General features: G+C 62.8%; 3 protein-coding genes across 3 annotated transcripts; 1 reads left to right on the plus strand and 2 right to left on the minus strand.

Moving 5' to 3' along the window:
* The first annotated feature begins 661 nt into the window (after positions 1 to 661).
* On the plus strand, positions 662 to 4,296 carry RNF215 (ring finger protein 215). The gene is made up of 10 exons (XM_075719066.1): positions 662 to 940; positions 1,359 to 1,487; positions 1,817 to 1,888; positions 1,966 to 2,051; positions 2,751 to 2,805; positions 3,132 to 3,236; positions 3,379 to 3,495; positions 3,571 to 3,708; positions 3,985 to 4,087; positions 4,223 to 4,296. The coding sequence occupies exons 1-10, from the start codon at positions 662 to 664 to the stop codon at positions 4,243 to 4,245; spliced, it is 1,107 nt and encodes a 368-aa protein (XP_075575181.1). The 3' UTR covers positions 4,246 to 4,296.
* Positions 4,297 to 6,170: 1,874 nt separating this feature from the next.
* Positions 6,171 to 10,829, minus strand: LOC104025253 (coiled-coil domain-containing protein 157). The gene is given in 8 exon segments (XM_009493700.2): positions 6,171 to 6,248; positions 7,198 to 7,337; positions 7,785 to 7,953; positions 8,539 to 8,706; positions 9,064 to 9,254; positions 9,601 to 9,678; positions 10,003 to 10,753; positions 10,755 to 10,829. Coding segments are annotated over 8 exon segments (1,650 nt in total).
* Positions 10,830 to 12,647: 1,818 nt separating this feature from the next.
* Positions 12,648 to 12,899, minus strand: LOC142594581 (coiled-coil domain-containing protein 157-like). Its single transcript, XM_075718990.1, has one exon. It carries the CDS (start codon positions 12,897 to 12,899, stop codon positions 12,648 to 12,650), a length of 252 nt encoding a protein of 83 aa, XP_075575105.1.
* Positions 12,900 to 13,453: the final 554 nt, after the last annotated feature.

The raw sequence follows: 13,453 nt of genomic DNA on the forward strand, positions 1-13,453 counted from the left end.
TGTGCCCATGTCGCCCAGGCGTGTGCCCACACATGTGCCATAGCCGTGGGGCGCGTGGATGGGGGATGCCCGTGTGTGCAGGGCTGCGCGTGTCCCTGTGCACGCATGGCTGTGTCCCCATGTGCACACGTGTCCCTGTGAAACCCCCGTGTGCCCTGAGTCCCCGTGGTACCCCCGTGTGCCCTGCGTCCACAGGGAAGCAGGGCCGTGGGGGGCCGTGTCCCCGTGCCTGGCGCTGTCCCTCTCCCTCTCCTGGTGCCAGTCGCTTTCCTGGTCCCGGCGTCCATCCCTGTCCCTGTCCCTGTCCCTGTCCCTGTCCCTGTCCCTCTCCCGGTGCCTGTCCCAGTCTCGGTGCCTGTCCCTGTCCCGCTGCCCGTCCTGCTCCCCTGTCCCTCTCCCGGTGCCTCTCCCGGACCCTGTCCTCGTCCCGGCCCCCCGCCCTGTCCTGGTGGAGGGGGTCCTGTGGAGCCCCTGCCCCTATCCCTGTGCTGGTGCCGGTTCCCGTCCCGGTCCCGGTCCCGCTGCCGGCCCTCGTCCCCGTCCCGTCCCGTCCCGTCCCGCCCCGTCCCGCTGCGGGCTCTCGGGCGCGCCCTGGCGGTCGGCGGCGCGGCGGGTCCTCCCCGGCGGCAGGGGGCGCCGCGGGGCGGGGCGGGGCGCGGCGATGGCGGCGGTGCCGGTGCCGGTGCGGGCCGCGCTGCTGGCGCCGCTGCTGGCGCTCTGCCGGGGCGGGACGGGGCCGGCGCCCGCCGCCCGCGTCGAGGTGGCGGTGGCCGGGCCCGGGCCGGGGGATGGGGCCGGGGCGGCCGCGGGGCCCGGCGGCTCCTACACGCTGCGCGGTGCCGTGCTGGGCGCGGGGGGCGGCCGGGGCGGGCCGGGCCGAGGGGCCCCGCGGGAGGAGAAGGAGGAGGAGGAGGAGGAGATCCGCGGCCGCCTGCTGCTGGTGAGCACCGGCACCGGGGCGCCGGGCACCGGGGGCGCGGGGGAGGGAGTGGGGCGGGGAGCAGTGGGAACGAGGGGGCCAGTGAGCACTGGGGGGGAATGGGGAGGGGGAAGCAGTGGGAACCGGGGGGCACCGGGGGGCGGTGGGCACTGGGAGGCGCTGGGGGTTGGTGGCGAGGCCAGGGACACGGCGGGACACGGGGGGCCGGTGGGCTCAGGAGGCAGCGGGCACTGGGGGGCACAGGCCGGGGCAGGCAGAGGGGAGGTGCAGGCAGGGATGGGGGGGCAGCGGGGGCCAGGTCCTGTCCCCTGTGCCACCCCAGCTACCGTCCCCGGGGGGTGGGGGTGCTTTGGGGGTGCCCTGAGCCTTGGGTGTCCAACCCAGCTCTCGCCCCCGCTGACGCTGCCGAGTCCCCCAGGTGGGAGACGCGGAGCCCGAGCTGGGCGCTGCCGACAGCTGGATCGGCGTGGTGCCTGTGGGCGAGGAGCCAGCCGAGGTCCCCCGGGGCGCCAAGGAGGAGTCCTTCACCGCCGCCGTTGTCAGCAAGGTGACTCTGCCCGGCCTGGGGTTCTCTCCGCCTGGTCCAGGGGCTGCCATGGCATTTGCTGGTCACAAGCCCACAGGGCACCTCCTGGGGTGTCTCCTCACCAGATGGGGGGGGTTCTGGCCTGTGCTTGGTGGCGGGGGGAACCCTGACAGGGCTCCCGGGCAGTGCCAGCCCCTCTTGGGTCCCTTGTGGTACTTCAGCCAGGGCAAAGAGGCACCAGGTGCTGCCCGCTCCCTGCAGTGGGACGGGAGCTGAATGAGAGGGCACAGGCCAGCTGCCTGTCCTCCTCCATGTCCTGCCCTCTAAGCCTGTACCCTCTGTCTCCACAGATGAAGCGAGCCCTGGTGCTGGGGGCATCGGCCCTGCTCATCCTGGCGCTGAACCAGAACGCCATCCGGGAGGTAGGAGAGTCCTGGCGGCGGGTCTCCAAGCTGCTCTTGTGCCCCGCTGACAGCAGTTGCTTTCCTCTCCGGTGCAGCTGGACGTTTCCCAGCTTCTTGCCAAGCCTGTGATCGTGATCCAGTCCTCGGACAATGTCACCAAGCTGCTGGGAGCACTGCTGCGGTACGGGCTGGGGCAGCGGGAGGGAGCTGGGCGAGACTGTAGCTCTGCACCTGGTCCCCTGCCTGGCTGTGACAGCCAGGGGGCTGCCTTGGGGGTGCCTCTCCCACAGCATGTTGCATCTGCTGGACTGGTTTCGAGCTCGCACTGTGTAGAGGCCAGCTGGGGGTGAGACACGTGTTACCACAGAGGGTGTGAGTCAGATCCACCCCTTCCTCAGGGCCTGAGCCCTTCCACAGGTCCCCATGCGGCAGCAGGGACTGACAGCGGCCTTGGCCAAGCCCTTTAGGACTCTCAGTACAAATTAGCCAGACTGACTGGTTATCAGCATGACACCAGCATCTCCACTGCCTTTGCTGGTGTTTATCCTCACCACCTACAGCATTATGACCCCCTCAGTCCTCGTTCCACATGGTAAATCGGTATTGCTACTGTGGTGTTGCAGATGGGGAAACTGAGGCATGGTGCTGGGAGGAAGATACCTGTGCAGGGTTGCTCAGAGGGCTGGGCACGGCTGGGAAGGGGGAGTCTCGCTGCTGCCTCCCCTGCATGTTCCTCTGTCCCCAGTGGCTCCCCTCACCCACGGCTCTGCGTAGGCTGCCTATGTTCATGGGGAAGGGGGTGCTCCCTCATGCTGGGGTGCTGCGGGCTGGATCCTACTGTGCCCACGGGATTGACACTATTCTCGCCTTTTGCTCACAGGGGGCTCCGGGCTACGGCAAAGATCACATACCAGGCGGTGCTGCTGGAGAACCTGGTATGTAGGTCCTCCTCTTCCTCCTCCTCCTCCTCCCCCCTCTCCTGGTGGGAGGGCAGGGGCATGGCCGTGCCCAGCCAGACTTCCCCGACCAATGGGGAAGCTGAGCTGCAGAGAGCCCAAGCCAGATCCCCAAAGGCTGTTGAAGCTACCGGTGCCTCGGTTTCCCCAGAGACTTGCTCTGTGGGAGAGGGGCAGCTGGCAGCCACCTGCGGTTCCTCCTCCCCTCGACACGTGTGGTCTGCCCAGCTCAGTGGGGCCCTCCTGGCCTTGGCCAGCGCCACGAGCCGTCGCAGCAATTGGTAATGCCGTCTCCTGCCTTGCAGGGAGTGACCCTCACCCTGTGGTCGACCTGCGGCCTCTCCCGCGGGGGCCTCTACGGGGAGTGGCAGGGGGTCATCTGCACGGGGGAGAATAGCTCGCAGGTCCAGGTATGTGCGCCGGCGAGGGCTCCTCATGTAGCCAGGGTTCCTGGCATGGGGGCAGCAGCGATGGTGGGGCCGGGAGCGGGGGTCTCCAGTTTGCCCCCCGCCCCAGCTGGTCCCTGAGTGCCCACTGACACTGCTCCCTCAGAAGTACCTCCAGCAGCTGTGGAACACCATCCTGCTGATTGCCCTGCTCCTCTGCACCGGCGTGATCGTGCAGGCCCAGCGGCAGTCGCGGCAAGACCTGTCGGAGCAGGATGCTGAGGTAGGAACATCTCCACTCTGCTCCTCGATGGGGAGACCAGCGGCTGGGGTCTGACCCTCTGCTCTGCCTTCGCAGCTGGATTTGAAGCAGCACATTCGGCGGCGGTTGTCGGCACTGAAAACGCGGCGGTACCACCCCGGCAGACCGCTGCGGAGCCGGGCCTGTGAGATCGATAGCTGCGCTGTCTGCTTGGACCAGTTCCACAAGAGCCAGGTAGGGACTTGGGGGACTGGTGCTGCGCTGGAATGCCTGGAGCCTGTCCTGGTCACCGCTTGGGGCCACTCATGCTTGTGCCATCCCTTTGCTGCCCGGGGCTGAGCCTCCCCTCGCTTGACAGACCCGGGGTGTCCCTGCCAGGGAGCCGCATGGCAGATGATCGTCCCCCTCACTCAGGCAGCCCAGCGGAAGCAGGGCTGTGGCCCAGCCACCACGGTCATGGTACCCCTGCCTGGTTCTGCTCACGTCTGCCATCTGCTTCCTTCCCCGCAGTGGCTGCGGGTGCTGCCCTGCTCCCACGAGTTTCACCGGGACTGCGTGGACCCCTGGCTCCTCCTGCAGCAGACCTGCCCTCTCTGCAAGCGCAACATCCTGGGTGAGAGCCACACTGGTGCCCCACCATGCCCCCTGCAGTGACCAGGGAGCATGTGTGTGCCAGGGCGAGGGCTGGGGAGGAATAGGGTTTCCCTCAGGCTCCCCATGCGATGGCCCTTCATTCTCTCCATTCCAGGGAACTGCTGCACGGAGAGCTAGCTGGCCCAACGGACACACTCCAGGGACAGACCCGCTGCCGCTCTGAGGAGAGGGAGGGGGCAGGGGGTGCTTGGCAAGCGGCGCTCACTGCCAGAGCGGGGGCGGCACGGCTGTGCCCGTCGCAGTGCCCGGCTGTTCGGAGAGTGAAGGATCTCAGCACTCTCCCTGCTGGGTGTGAGGGGGGCGCAGACGGCTGGTGCCGGGGGGGCTGGGGGAATGGGTGCCAGGAAAGGACTCTATGGGGGCACCCATGGGTGTAACGGGGTGGGGGCACAGAAGCTGGAGGCAGGGAGAGCCCTGGCCCAGCTGCACTCTGCCTGCTTGTAGTAGTTTTTCTAAGTTTCTGGGTTTTTTTTTTTTCCTTCTATTTGCCAGTGGCCACAGCAGCGTGGGCAGAGCCCAGCTCAGGGCTGTGCTGTGCCCGAGCCCAGCAGGGCGGCCTGGCTGCAGTGTGAGCCCCTCTGCAGCATGGGTGTGTTGGGTGGCAGCTCTGCCATGGTCGGGGACAGAGCTGGCAGGGCTGCTGGGTGACCCACCGCCTCGCTGTGGGAGGGCAGGGGTGTTGAACACTTTATTTGTACTAACTTATTAGAAAGGATGGCACGAGTCAGCTGCAGAGACCAAACACAGGGCTTCTTTGACCAAACATGGGTGTGCCATGGTGGCCAGGGACTTGCCGTGAGCCCTGACTGGCTCCTGTTCCGTGCAGCAGCCAGAGGCTGCTGGGCTGCAGCATCATATGTGTCCATCTCTTAAACACAGAGCAAGGAGAGGCTACCGTGTCCTGTGTTGGGGTTGTGTGGCTCCCGCTGCCCTCCGAGGCTTGTGAGTTGCTCTGGGGTTTGGGGCCATCCTGCACAGGCGGCTTGGTGGTCCCTGGCCCCTCTGGGAGCCTGTGGCTGCTGGCAGCTCTGCCTTCCTCTTCAAAAGCAGCTTGGCCACAACCCAGTTGCCTCTCTGGAATGGTTCCTGGCATGAGCTAACTTGAGCTGTGCCCAGGCATTGTCCGGGTGACAAGAGCTGTGCCAGGGACTCCAGCAGCAGCTTAGCTGTGAGCGACCAAGCTCCAGCACCCAAAAATGTCTCTGGCCCCACTCAGCTGACCGTGCAGGGGCCACTCCATATGCCCAGGGAGCATTTCCCCCCCTCCAAGGGTTCCTCACCTCTGTGCAGGTCAGTCCCCTGACTGCCAGCTGGGGAAGGCCAGCCCCAGCCTGGTCCCTACAGCGGGGCTTCTCCCAGGGCCACTGTGCTGAGGGAGAGAAGGGGACATGCCAGCCCAGCCCTCCGTGCCATGACTCTCGGTTTTACCACAAACCACAGTGTTGCCCAACAGAGAGGGACAACAGGAAACTGCACAGACCCGTTCGGTGCCGCAGTCCTGCAGAAAACGAAGTGAAGCAACAGCCAGAGGGTGGCTGGTAGCTGAGCTGCTGCAGAGCTGCTGCAGGACCATCTCCCCAGGCTTGTGGGCTCAACAGGACGGGCAGAGAGACTGGGTTTTCCAAGGGAACGTGCCTTTGCAATGCACGAAGAACAGGTAACGAGGTCCCGTGGCGCAGGGCAGGTGGCTGCTCATTGAACACTTCGTTTCTGCATTGGTCTTGTGAGCGTTTATTTGCGGCGGCCACCGGTGCAGTACAAGGAGAGGGGGGGTGCTCTCCGTCTCCCTCTTGGCTCAGGGGGGCTGAGCAGCAGGCCCTCAGCTGGAAGCGAGAGGAAGGGTCTGGCCTTGCATGCAGGCTCTGCCGAGAGCGGCTTTGGCCGCTGGCTGCTGGGAGCTCGCTGCCGGGCCTCGCCTGCGCATCCATGTGTCCCTGTGCTGTCCCTGCTGCCTCGGCTGCTGGGCCGCCTGTGGGTGGTGGGAGTGGTTAGAGAGGAGGAAGAAGAGGGATGCTCCCCAGCCCCTTCCTCTGGGTTCCTACTCACCCTGCATCCTGCCCACCGGCCTCCATGCTGTACTGGCTGCTGAGCTGAGACCACAGCTGGGTCTGTGGGACAAGCTGGGGAAGAGAAGAGGGCGTGAAACTTCCCCCCATGCTCAGCTCCAGTCGCACCCCTCGGTCTCTGCCCTGGGTGGCTGTCACTGCTGAGCTGGTGGCAGTGGCACAGTGGTAGAGTGGCTGTGGTGGGACCAATATAAAGGAGCTGGGAACCAGCCCCGGGGAACCTTGGCCAAGCAGCTTTCCCTGCCAACAACAGTTAAACCAGATTGACCTCCTGCTGGCACAGGATCCCAGGCCCTGGCCCTCCTGGGGTAGGCACACCCCAAAAACATGGAGCTGGTCTAAGCTTAATGGGGCTGAGCTGCAGCGACTGACCCAGGGGAAGGGCATTGCAGCAGCCCCATGCCCAGCCAGGTCTGTGACTGCGTGCGGCCCGCACTGGGCAGGAAAGGCTGCTCCAGCAGCGACTGACAAGGTGTTAGCACAAGCCCCAGCGCCACCCTGCCCCTGCCGCTTGCTGCCAGGGAGTGAGCGACCTTGGCACACTGCCATGGCTGCAGCCCAGCACAGGGGATATGCCAGACAGCTGTGGGCACCGTGCATGCTGCAGAGCCCCAGCATCAGCTTGGAAAGCATCAAGTAGGAGCACTTGGTTCAGCTGCCTTGAGACCAAGATGGGCTCCTGAAGGCAGGATCAGGCCCTGGGACAGCAAAGGGCCACAGCCCCCACCCAGCTTCATGCCCTTCTGGAAGCAGCTTTGTCCAGCTCAGCCCCGTGCAGGCTGGGGAAGCGGCTGCTGAGTCGCAGGGGATGTGTGAGGTGCCCCATGGCCTTTTGCTGCCTGGAGCCTCTTCTGCAAGGGTACGCAACCAGGGAACTGTCCCCAGAGGATGTGGGACATCAGCAGGGGCCATGGGGTGGTGTTGGGGTACACAGCACCCTGCTGGCATGTGCACCCCTCTCCCTGGGGGCACCCAGCTCACCCTGGCTTGGGTGCAGTCTCACCTTCAGCACACCCTGCTCAGCAGCCACCTTCACCTTGGCCAGTGCAGACCTGAGCCGTGTGTTCTCCTGCTCCAGCACGCTGATCCGGATGCTGTTGGCCTGTAGCTGCTTCTCCATGTCCTCGGTCAAGCTCCCGGTGCCTGCAAGCAAAATACAATGTCCTTGCGGCAGGAGCCAGAGCTCAGCCCGCTGCCACGCCTGCCTGCTTGGAGGTGTTGGCAGCAGCCCTCCTCCCTCGCTCCCTGCCTGCTGGAGCCTGCCCCAACAGGGGAGCACCAGCACAGCCTGGGAGGTGCCAGCTGAAACTTGGAGGCCAAACAAAGCTCTGCCCATGCACTGGCCCTGCTTTAATTCCTGGCCTGGAAGTGGGATGAACGGCACCCACAGAGGGAGGTGTGGAAAGATGGCAGCGGCTTAGCACAGCCCATGGACTGAGCCCTTCCTGGCTATTGGTGGGACAGTGTTGTACAAATGACGCTGGTGTGTCCAGGGGGGCGGCAGAATCCCCTGCGAGCTGCAGGAGACCCTGAAGGTGCAAGCCCACTGCGGCAAAAGGAAGCGCTGCTGCCTGCTGCCCTCTCCCTTACTCTCAAACTGTATCTCGGTGGGGACATGGAGCTCGGGGAAGAACACCAGGAGCCGCTCCCGCTCCTTCAGCTCCCGTGCCTGCTCCTCCAGCTTGGAGACATTTGCCTGCAGCTCCGAGACAGACTGCTCCAGGCTCAGCTTCTCCCGCTGCAGTGCATCCAGCAGCTCCTGCACAGCACAGTACAGCAGAGAGGTGGTGAGGTTTGCAACGTGCTCTCCCAAACCTCAGGATGGTACTGTCTGGGGGAGTCCCACAGGAGTGCTTGGACAGCCCCCCTGCCCAACGAAAGCTCCCACCCTTTCCTTATGTGATAAGGATGTCCCACAGCAATGTGATGAATTGGAGGGTCTCGGTTATAAGGTCTCTGTGTGAGTTGGAAGCAATAGCACCAACAAAGTTCCTGGACACGAACCGTATTGTGTGCGTCCAGGAATGGGAACATTGGGAGACATGGAAGAAGCCCAAGTTGCTGCTTCCTGCTGCTCCCCTCTGCCTTGGCTGCAGGGTAAAGCAGCAGAGACTTGTCCAGGCAGGAGAGGGGTCTTCCCCAGGGGGTCCCAGGAGGAGATGGCCATGTGGCAATGTCACACCAAGTCCCGGAGTCCCCCTCCTGGGAAAACTCTGGCTATGGGTGGGGGACAGGGCAGTGGGTGGCTCCTGACACCTCCATGGCACAACTGTCCCCCACACCAGCTGCTCCCCGGGGAGCCCCACTCCTGGCAGGCCCCCAGATGTGTGCTGGCTGCCAGCACCTGCTGTGCCCGTAGCTGTTGCCCGCTCTGCTCCTGGCTCTCCTCCAGCTGCTCTGCCAGCTTGGCCTTGCCCTCCTCCGCCTCTCCCAGGCTGGCTTGCAGCTCCTCGCGCTCCTGGTCCAGGCTGTCAAGCTGCTGCAGCAGGGCCTTCTGCTTGGCCTGCAGGGACTGCACAAGGCAGGCGGGGCTGCATGGGGCTGCTGCTGCACCCACTCACCACCACCCTTACACCAGGCAGCAGCACCCACAATGACAAGGGGCTGTGGCAGCAGCTGAGAGGGCAGAGAAGGGGTGCAGGGCAAGGAGGGCTCGGCCAAAGCCGTGCAGAGCTAGTGTGGGTGGAGGGTGAGCTCCTCGGGGACCAGCACCACGAGTGGGAGCTCTGTACCACCCCCTCCTACACCCTGGCTTAAGGCCAGGGTGTGAAAGAGCCAACCTGAGCTCAGCCCACTCCTACAGTATGCTGTGGGGCTGCAGAGCAGCTCCAGAGCAGGGCAGAGTGGGCAGCAGTGGGCCTGGCCATACCTCCTGGTACCTCAGCATGCTCTCCACTTTGGCCTTCTCCTTCTCCAGCTGGGTGGTGGTGGCGCTCAGCTCCTGGCTCAGGCTCTCATGCTGGCCAGTGAGCAGCTCCACCTTCTCCTGAAGCTCCAGCACCTGGCTCTTGGTCACCATCGTGGTCCTCATCTCCTCCAGCAAGGTCATCTTGGTCACCTCTGGGGAGACACAGCACCTTTGGCCCAGGCTCAGCAGGAGCAGGAGAAGCTCCCAGGTGAAGCGGCTTGAAGGGGCCCCACACCCTCCACAGGCCCTGGCGAGGGGGAGGCAGGTCTGAGAGGAGGGCTGCGACCCCCTGAATCTCCACCAGCATGAGCCCACTCTGGTGCTGGGTGATGTTTGGGCACTGCAACAAAGGAGGCTCATCCTGCCCCCCATTCCCACCAGCACTATACCCAACCTATTCTCGGGGAACCAGGAGTTAGGTGGGTGTAGAACACTCATGAGATCAGAGCAAGGCTGGGGGAGAGATGTGCCAGCTGGGTGAGCCCCAGGGGTCCTTACCCAACTCCTGTACAGCAGCCTGCTTCACAGCCAGCTCCTCCTTTAAGGCGGAGAGTCGCTCTTCCAGCAGAGCAGCTCCTAAATCAGTACAAAAACTCTACTAATTTAACAGTTCCTCAAAGAAACTAAAACAAGGAGGCAGCAAACAGCCACACCAAAGCATTCTTCATCCAGTGATTGTATTGTGCTATGCTTCGGCAGGGAGGAAGCAGTGAGAGGATGTGGACAACCAGCTCCCGCTGTCTGGGGTTAGTCTCACAGCGGAGAACAGCCCCAGCGCCTACCAATATCACTGGCAAAAGCCCTACTCATGGTGGTGGGACCAAGATTTGACCACAGACTCCATGCTTCTCCTGCAAACAACCATGGGCCTGGGAGGGGATGCTGGGAACAGCACTGTACCTCTCCGTAGGTCATCCTTGTCACGCTCCAGCCTGGCTACAGCCTGTAAATACTCTTTATTCTTTACTTCCAGGTTCTGCTCAGCCTCCTTCCTCTGCTGTGCTTGGGTCTCCTTCTCCACCTGAAGCAACCGGGAGAAGTCCTCAACCTGTTTCCGCAGCTTGTCCTTCTGTTTCTCTGACTTTTCCAGCTCAGACTTCAGAGGGTTGACCTGCCGCAGCAGCATCTGGAGGTGTTTGCTGATCCGGGAGAGGTCCTTGCTCTGCTCTGAGGCCCAGTAGCTCATGTCCGTTGCAGAGAGGGTCTGTCTCCCTGTGCTTTCCTCCACCTTCTCCTGGAACTTGCTCAGAGCTGAAGGGATATTCTGGCTCTGGCAGATGCTGGTGATGGCTTTGCCGACCTCACGGAGGCTGGTCTGGGCACTGGCGCAGGTGTTGCAGGGTCCCAGAGATGACCCAGTTATCTGCATGGGGATGCTGCAGCTGTTCTTGGCCATGCTGCAGGCAGCCCTGGGCAGGGAGCTGCCTGAGGCGTCACTTTCTGGTGCACGGACACTCAGTGACGGGCACAAAGAGGTGGACTGGACAACTTCTGTGGAAGTTCTTAACTCCAAAACATCAGGCAGGCAGTGCTTCAGGCGCTCCTTCTCAGGTTTCCCAGCCTGCGAAGTGGATTGCGGTGTGGGGATCTTCTTCCTGCAAGCTGCCTTCTGGTAGAGAGAGCACAGAACAAAAACAGGGCCCAGATCAAAAAGTCAGCTGCAAATGATCCATAAAAGCCCAAATACAGAGGTGTGAAGTGTGGGGACAGGACATTAGTGGGGCCATGAGGGTAGTGAGCCCTTCTCTTAGGAGGAGAGAAGTTCCCAGAGGTTGGAGGAGGGCAGCTACCAAGCGCTTGGGTTCCCTGTTTACTGTGCTCCATTACAACAAAAGCACATGGCTAACAAGCAAAATTAATTTCCTTCCCACTCCCTGATGTGGAGTACAAAGGAATTTAATTTTTACAAGCTGCCAGGCAGCTTTCCAGCCACTGCTACCAGAGCTGTGGTTTCATGATGGGAAGCTTCAGCAGTGAAACCTGCTTCCCGGCTCCCCTTATTGTAACCGTCCCTTCTTCCCCACCTCCTGCGCTGTCTCCTGGTTATGCCAGGTGAATTATTGTGAGACTTTGACATGAAAGAGATCATTTTGGGGGGAAAAATATGCAGGGGAGTGGTGTAGTGTTTTTACCACAAATTATTTCACTGATTTGAGCCAGCTCAGCCCCACAAACAATGGCATTGGCAGAGCTGCAGGGGCAGCATATTGGCAGGAGAAGAATATTTTTCCAAGCAATAAGGGCAGCCAAGCTCCCCCATCCTGAGACCCTGGTGGATGTCTGCAGGAGGATGGATCCCACAGAATGTATGGGAGTGGTGGCTAGAGGAGGGAAGGGACTCGGGCTGGGAGGGGACAGCACGGGACAGATGTGTCCTCTCCAACACACGGGCCAGCACTCAGAGGGTCATCAGCCAGGAACACATCAGGCATGGCCACTGCACGTGTCATGGGGTGTTCCTGAGAAGGGCCACGACCTCAGCATGGTCCAAATCATGGGGGGTGAGGCAAAGGCCATTTCCATGACCCCTGCACTCAGCTTGTGGGGTGTCAGGGCCCCCAAATGTCCCACCTCGGCCAGAAGCTGCTGGTAGAAGGCCCCCAGTTTCAGCATGCTGCACCAGTACCTCCTTGCCGTCAGCCCCGCAGACATGCAGGGTCCCACTTCCCGCGCTGGGGGGACGGCTCGCTCACTGAGCAGGTTTTCTGCATAGCCTGTGAAGCTCTGAAGCAGCAGCAGCAGTCTTCTTCAACAGAAACAAAACACAGCTTAGAGCAACGGAGTATTTGTAATGGGGAAAGGGCCCTTGGTGTTTAAGAGCACACTGTGCCTGAAGGGCCAGCGCCAAGGCAAGGAGGTTGTCCCCCCTCCCCATCTCCTGGACAAAGTGAGTTTGGCAAAGAAGGGTGGATATCAGCGCTCCTGTGATCCTCCAGGATCCCCCAGGCCCGAATCACTCCACGGAGCAGTATTTGGTAGCATGGCTTGCAGCCAGCCACTTCTGAGAGGCTGCAGTTAGGCTCTCCTAAAAGATTTGGGGCACCCACACTACCGATATCAAACCCTGTTAGGACCAACAGCTCTGTGGGAATGGCTCATCTTTTAAAACGGAGTCATATTTATTTCACCCAGATTGCAAAAAGCGCTTTTGCCTCCCAGGCCTGTAGGTGCAGCTGTGTCTGAGTGTTTCCAAGGTTTCAGGGAGCAATTTAACGAGACTGCCCCTGTCTACCCAGGTGCCCTTGGCTCCCAGGCTGAGCAGCAGCTTTCTCTCCTCCTTTGTGGCCAGCATTTGTGCTGGTAGCTCTGAGCTCTGCGCAGGGAAAGGAGTTGGGTTTTAAAACTCAGCGTAGAGCTGCAGGGCATGAGGCTGAGGTGCTGGCACACCGCTCATCATGGAAATGCGCGGGAAAAAAGCATCCAAAATGCTCGGCTGCACTCAACAGGCTGGACACAGAACCATCCCCTTCCCTCCCTGCGGGAAGGAGCTACTCTTGCCAACCAAGCTTCTTTTAAGAGGGGTATTTGGGGCTGGCTTTGCCTTCTCACCTGTCTATCACCAGCTCCAGCAGCACCACGTGGGAGTGCTGGGTGAATTCAGGGTCGTTCTCGGCATAGCCGTACTGCTCCAGCAGCGCCCCCAGGTCCAGGTCGCAGGACACTTTATCGGGGAACTTCCAGGAGGGGAAACGCACGGCCCCGGCCCGGGAGGAGACGTCGGTGATGGCTGCCTGCAGGTCCTTCAGGTCGGCCCGCAGGCTCTCTATGCAGCCGGGGTGGCCCAGGAGGTGTGCCATGCTGCTGAGGTGGCTGGATCAGGCCTGTGGGCGATGGCCTGCTCCGGCCTGCAGGCTGCAACAGGGCCGCCAAGCCTGGGACACAGGGACACGCCTACGGGGGACAGGTCACTGGCGGGGGAGCAGCCCAGTGGCCTCCGGGGCTGGGGGACCCCAGGGAGAGCCGGGGAACCGGGGGGTCCCGGGGCGAGGAGGCGCCGGGCCGGGCCTGTTTGGGGACGCGGCGACACGAGCCCACCCGCCCGCGCCGCCGCCTGCTGCCATGGCAACGGCCCAGGCCACGCCCCGGAGGCCAGGCCCCGGGGCCACGCCTCCACGCCGCAATGGTACGCTCCTCCTGCCCCCGCCTCCTCCTGTAGGGAGCTCCCCCTTCGTGTGGCGCGCTAATGGCACTTCCCACGGCGCATGCGCTCTGCCTCTCTGCCGCCGGGGGACCGTAGCCGGCAGTCTACGCGTGCGACCGCTCGTGACCGGTCCGTCACTTCCGGCGCGCGTGCGCAGCTCGTCGCGTGCGGCCGCCATTTCGTCCGCGGCGGTATCGGCTTCCTTCGGCT

Source organism: Pelecanus crispus, chromosome 11, assembly GCF_030463565.1.
Source record: "Pelecanus crispus isolate bPelCri1 chromosome 11, bPelCri1.pri, whole genome shotgun sequence".
Taxonomy (NCBI): domain Eukaryota; kingdom Metazoa; phylum Chordata; class Aves; order Pelecaniformes; family Pelecanidae; genus Pelecanus; species Pelecanus crispus.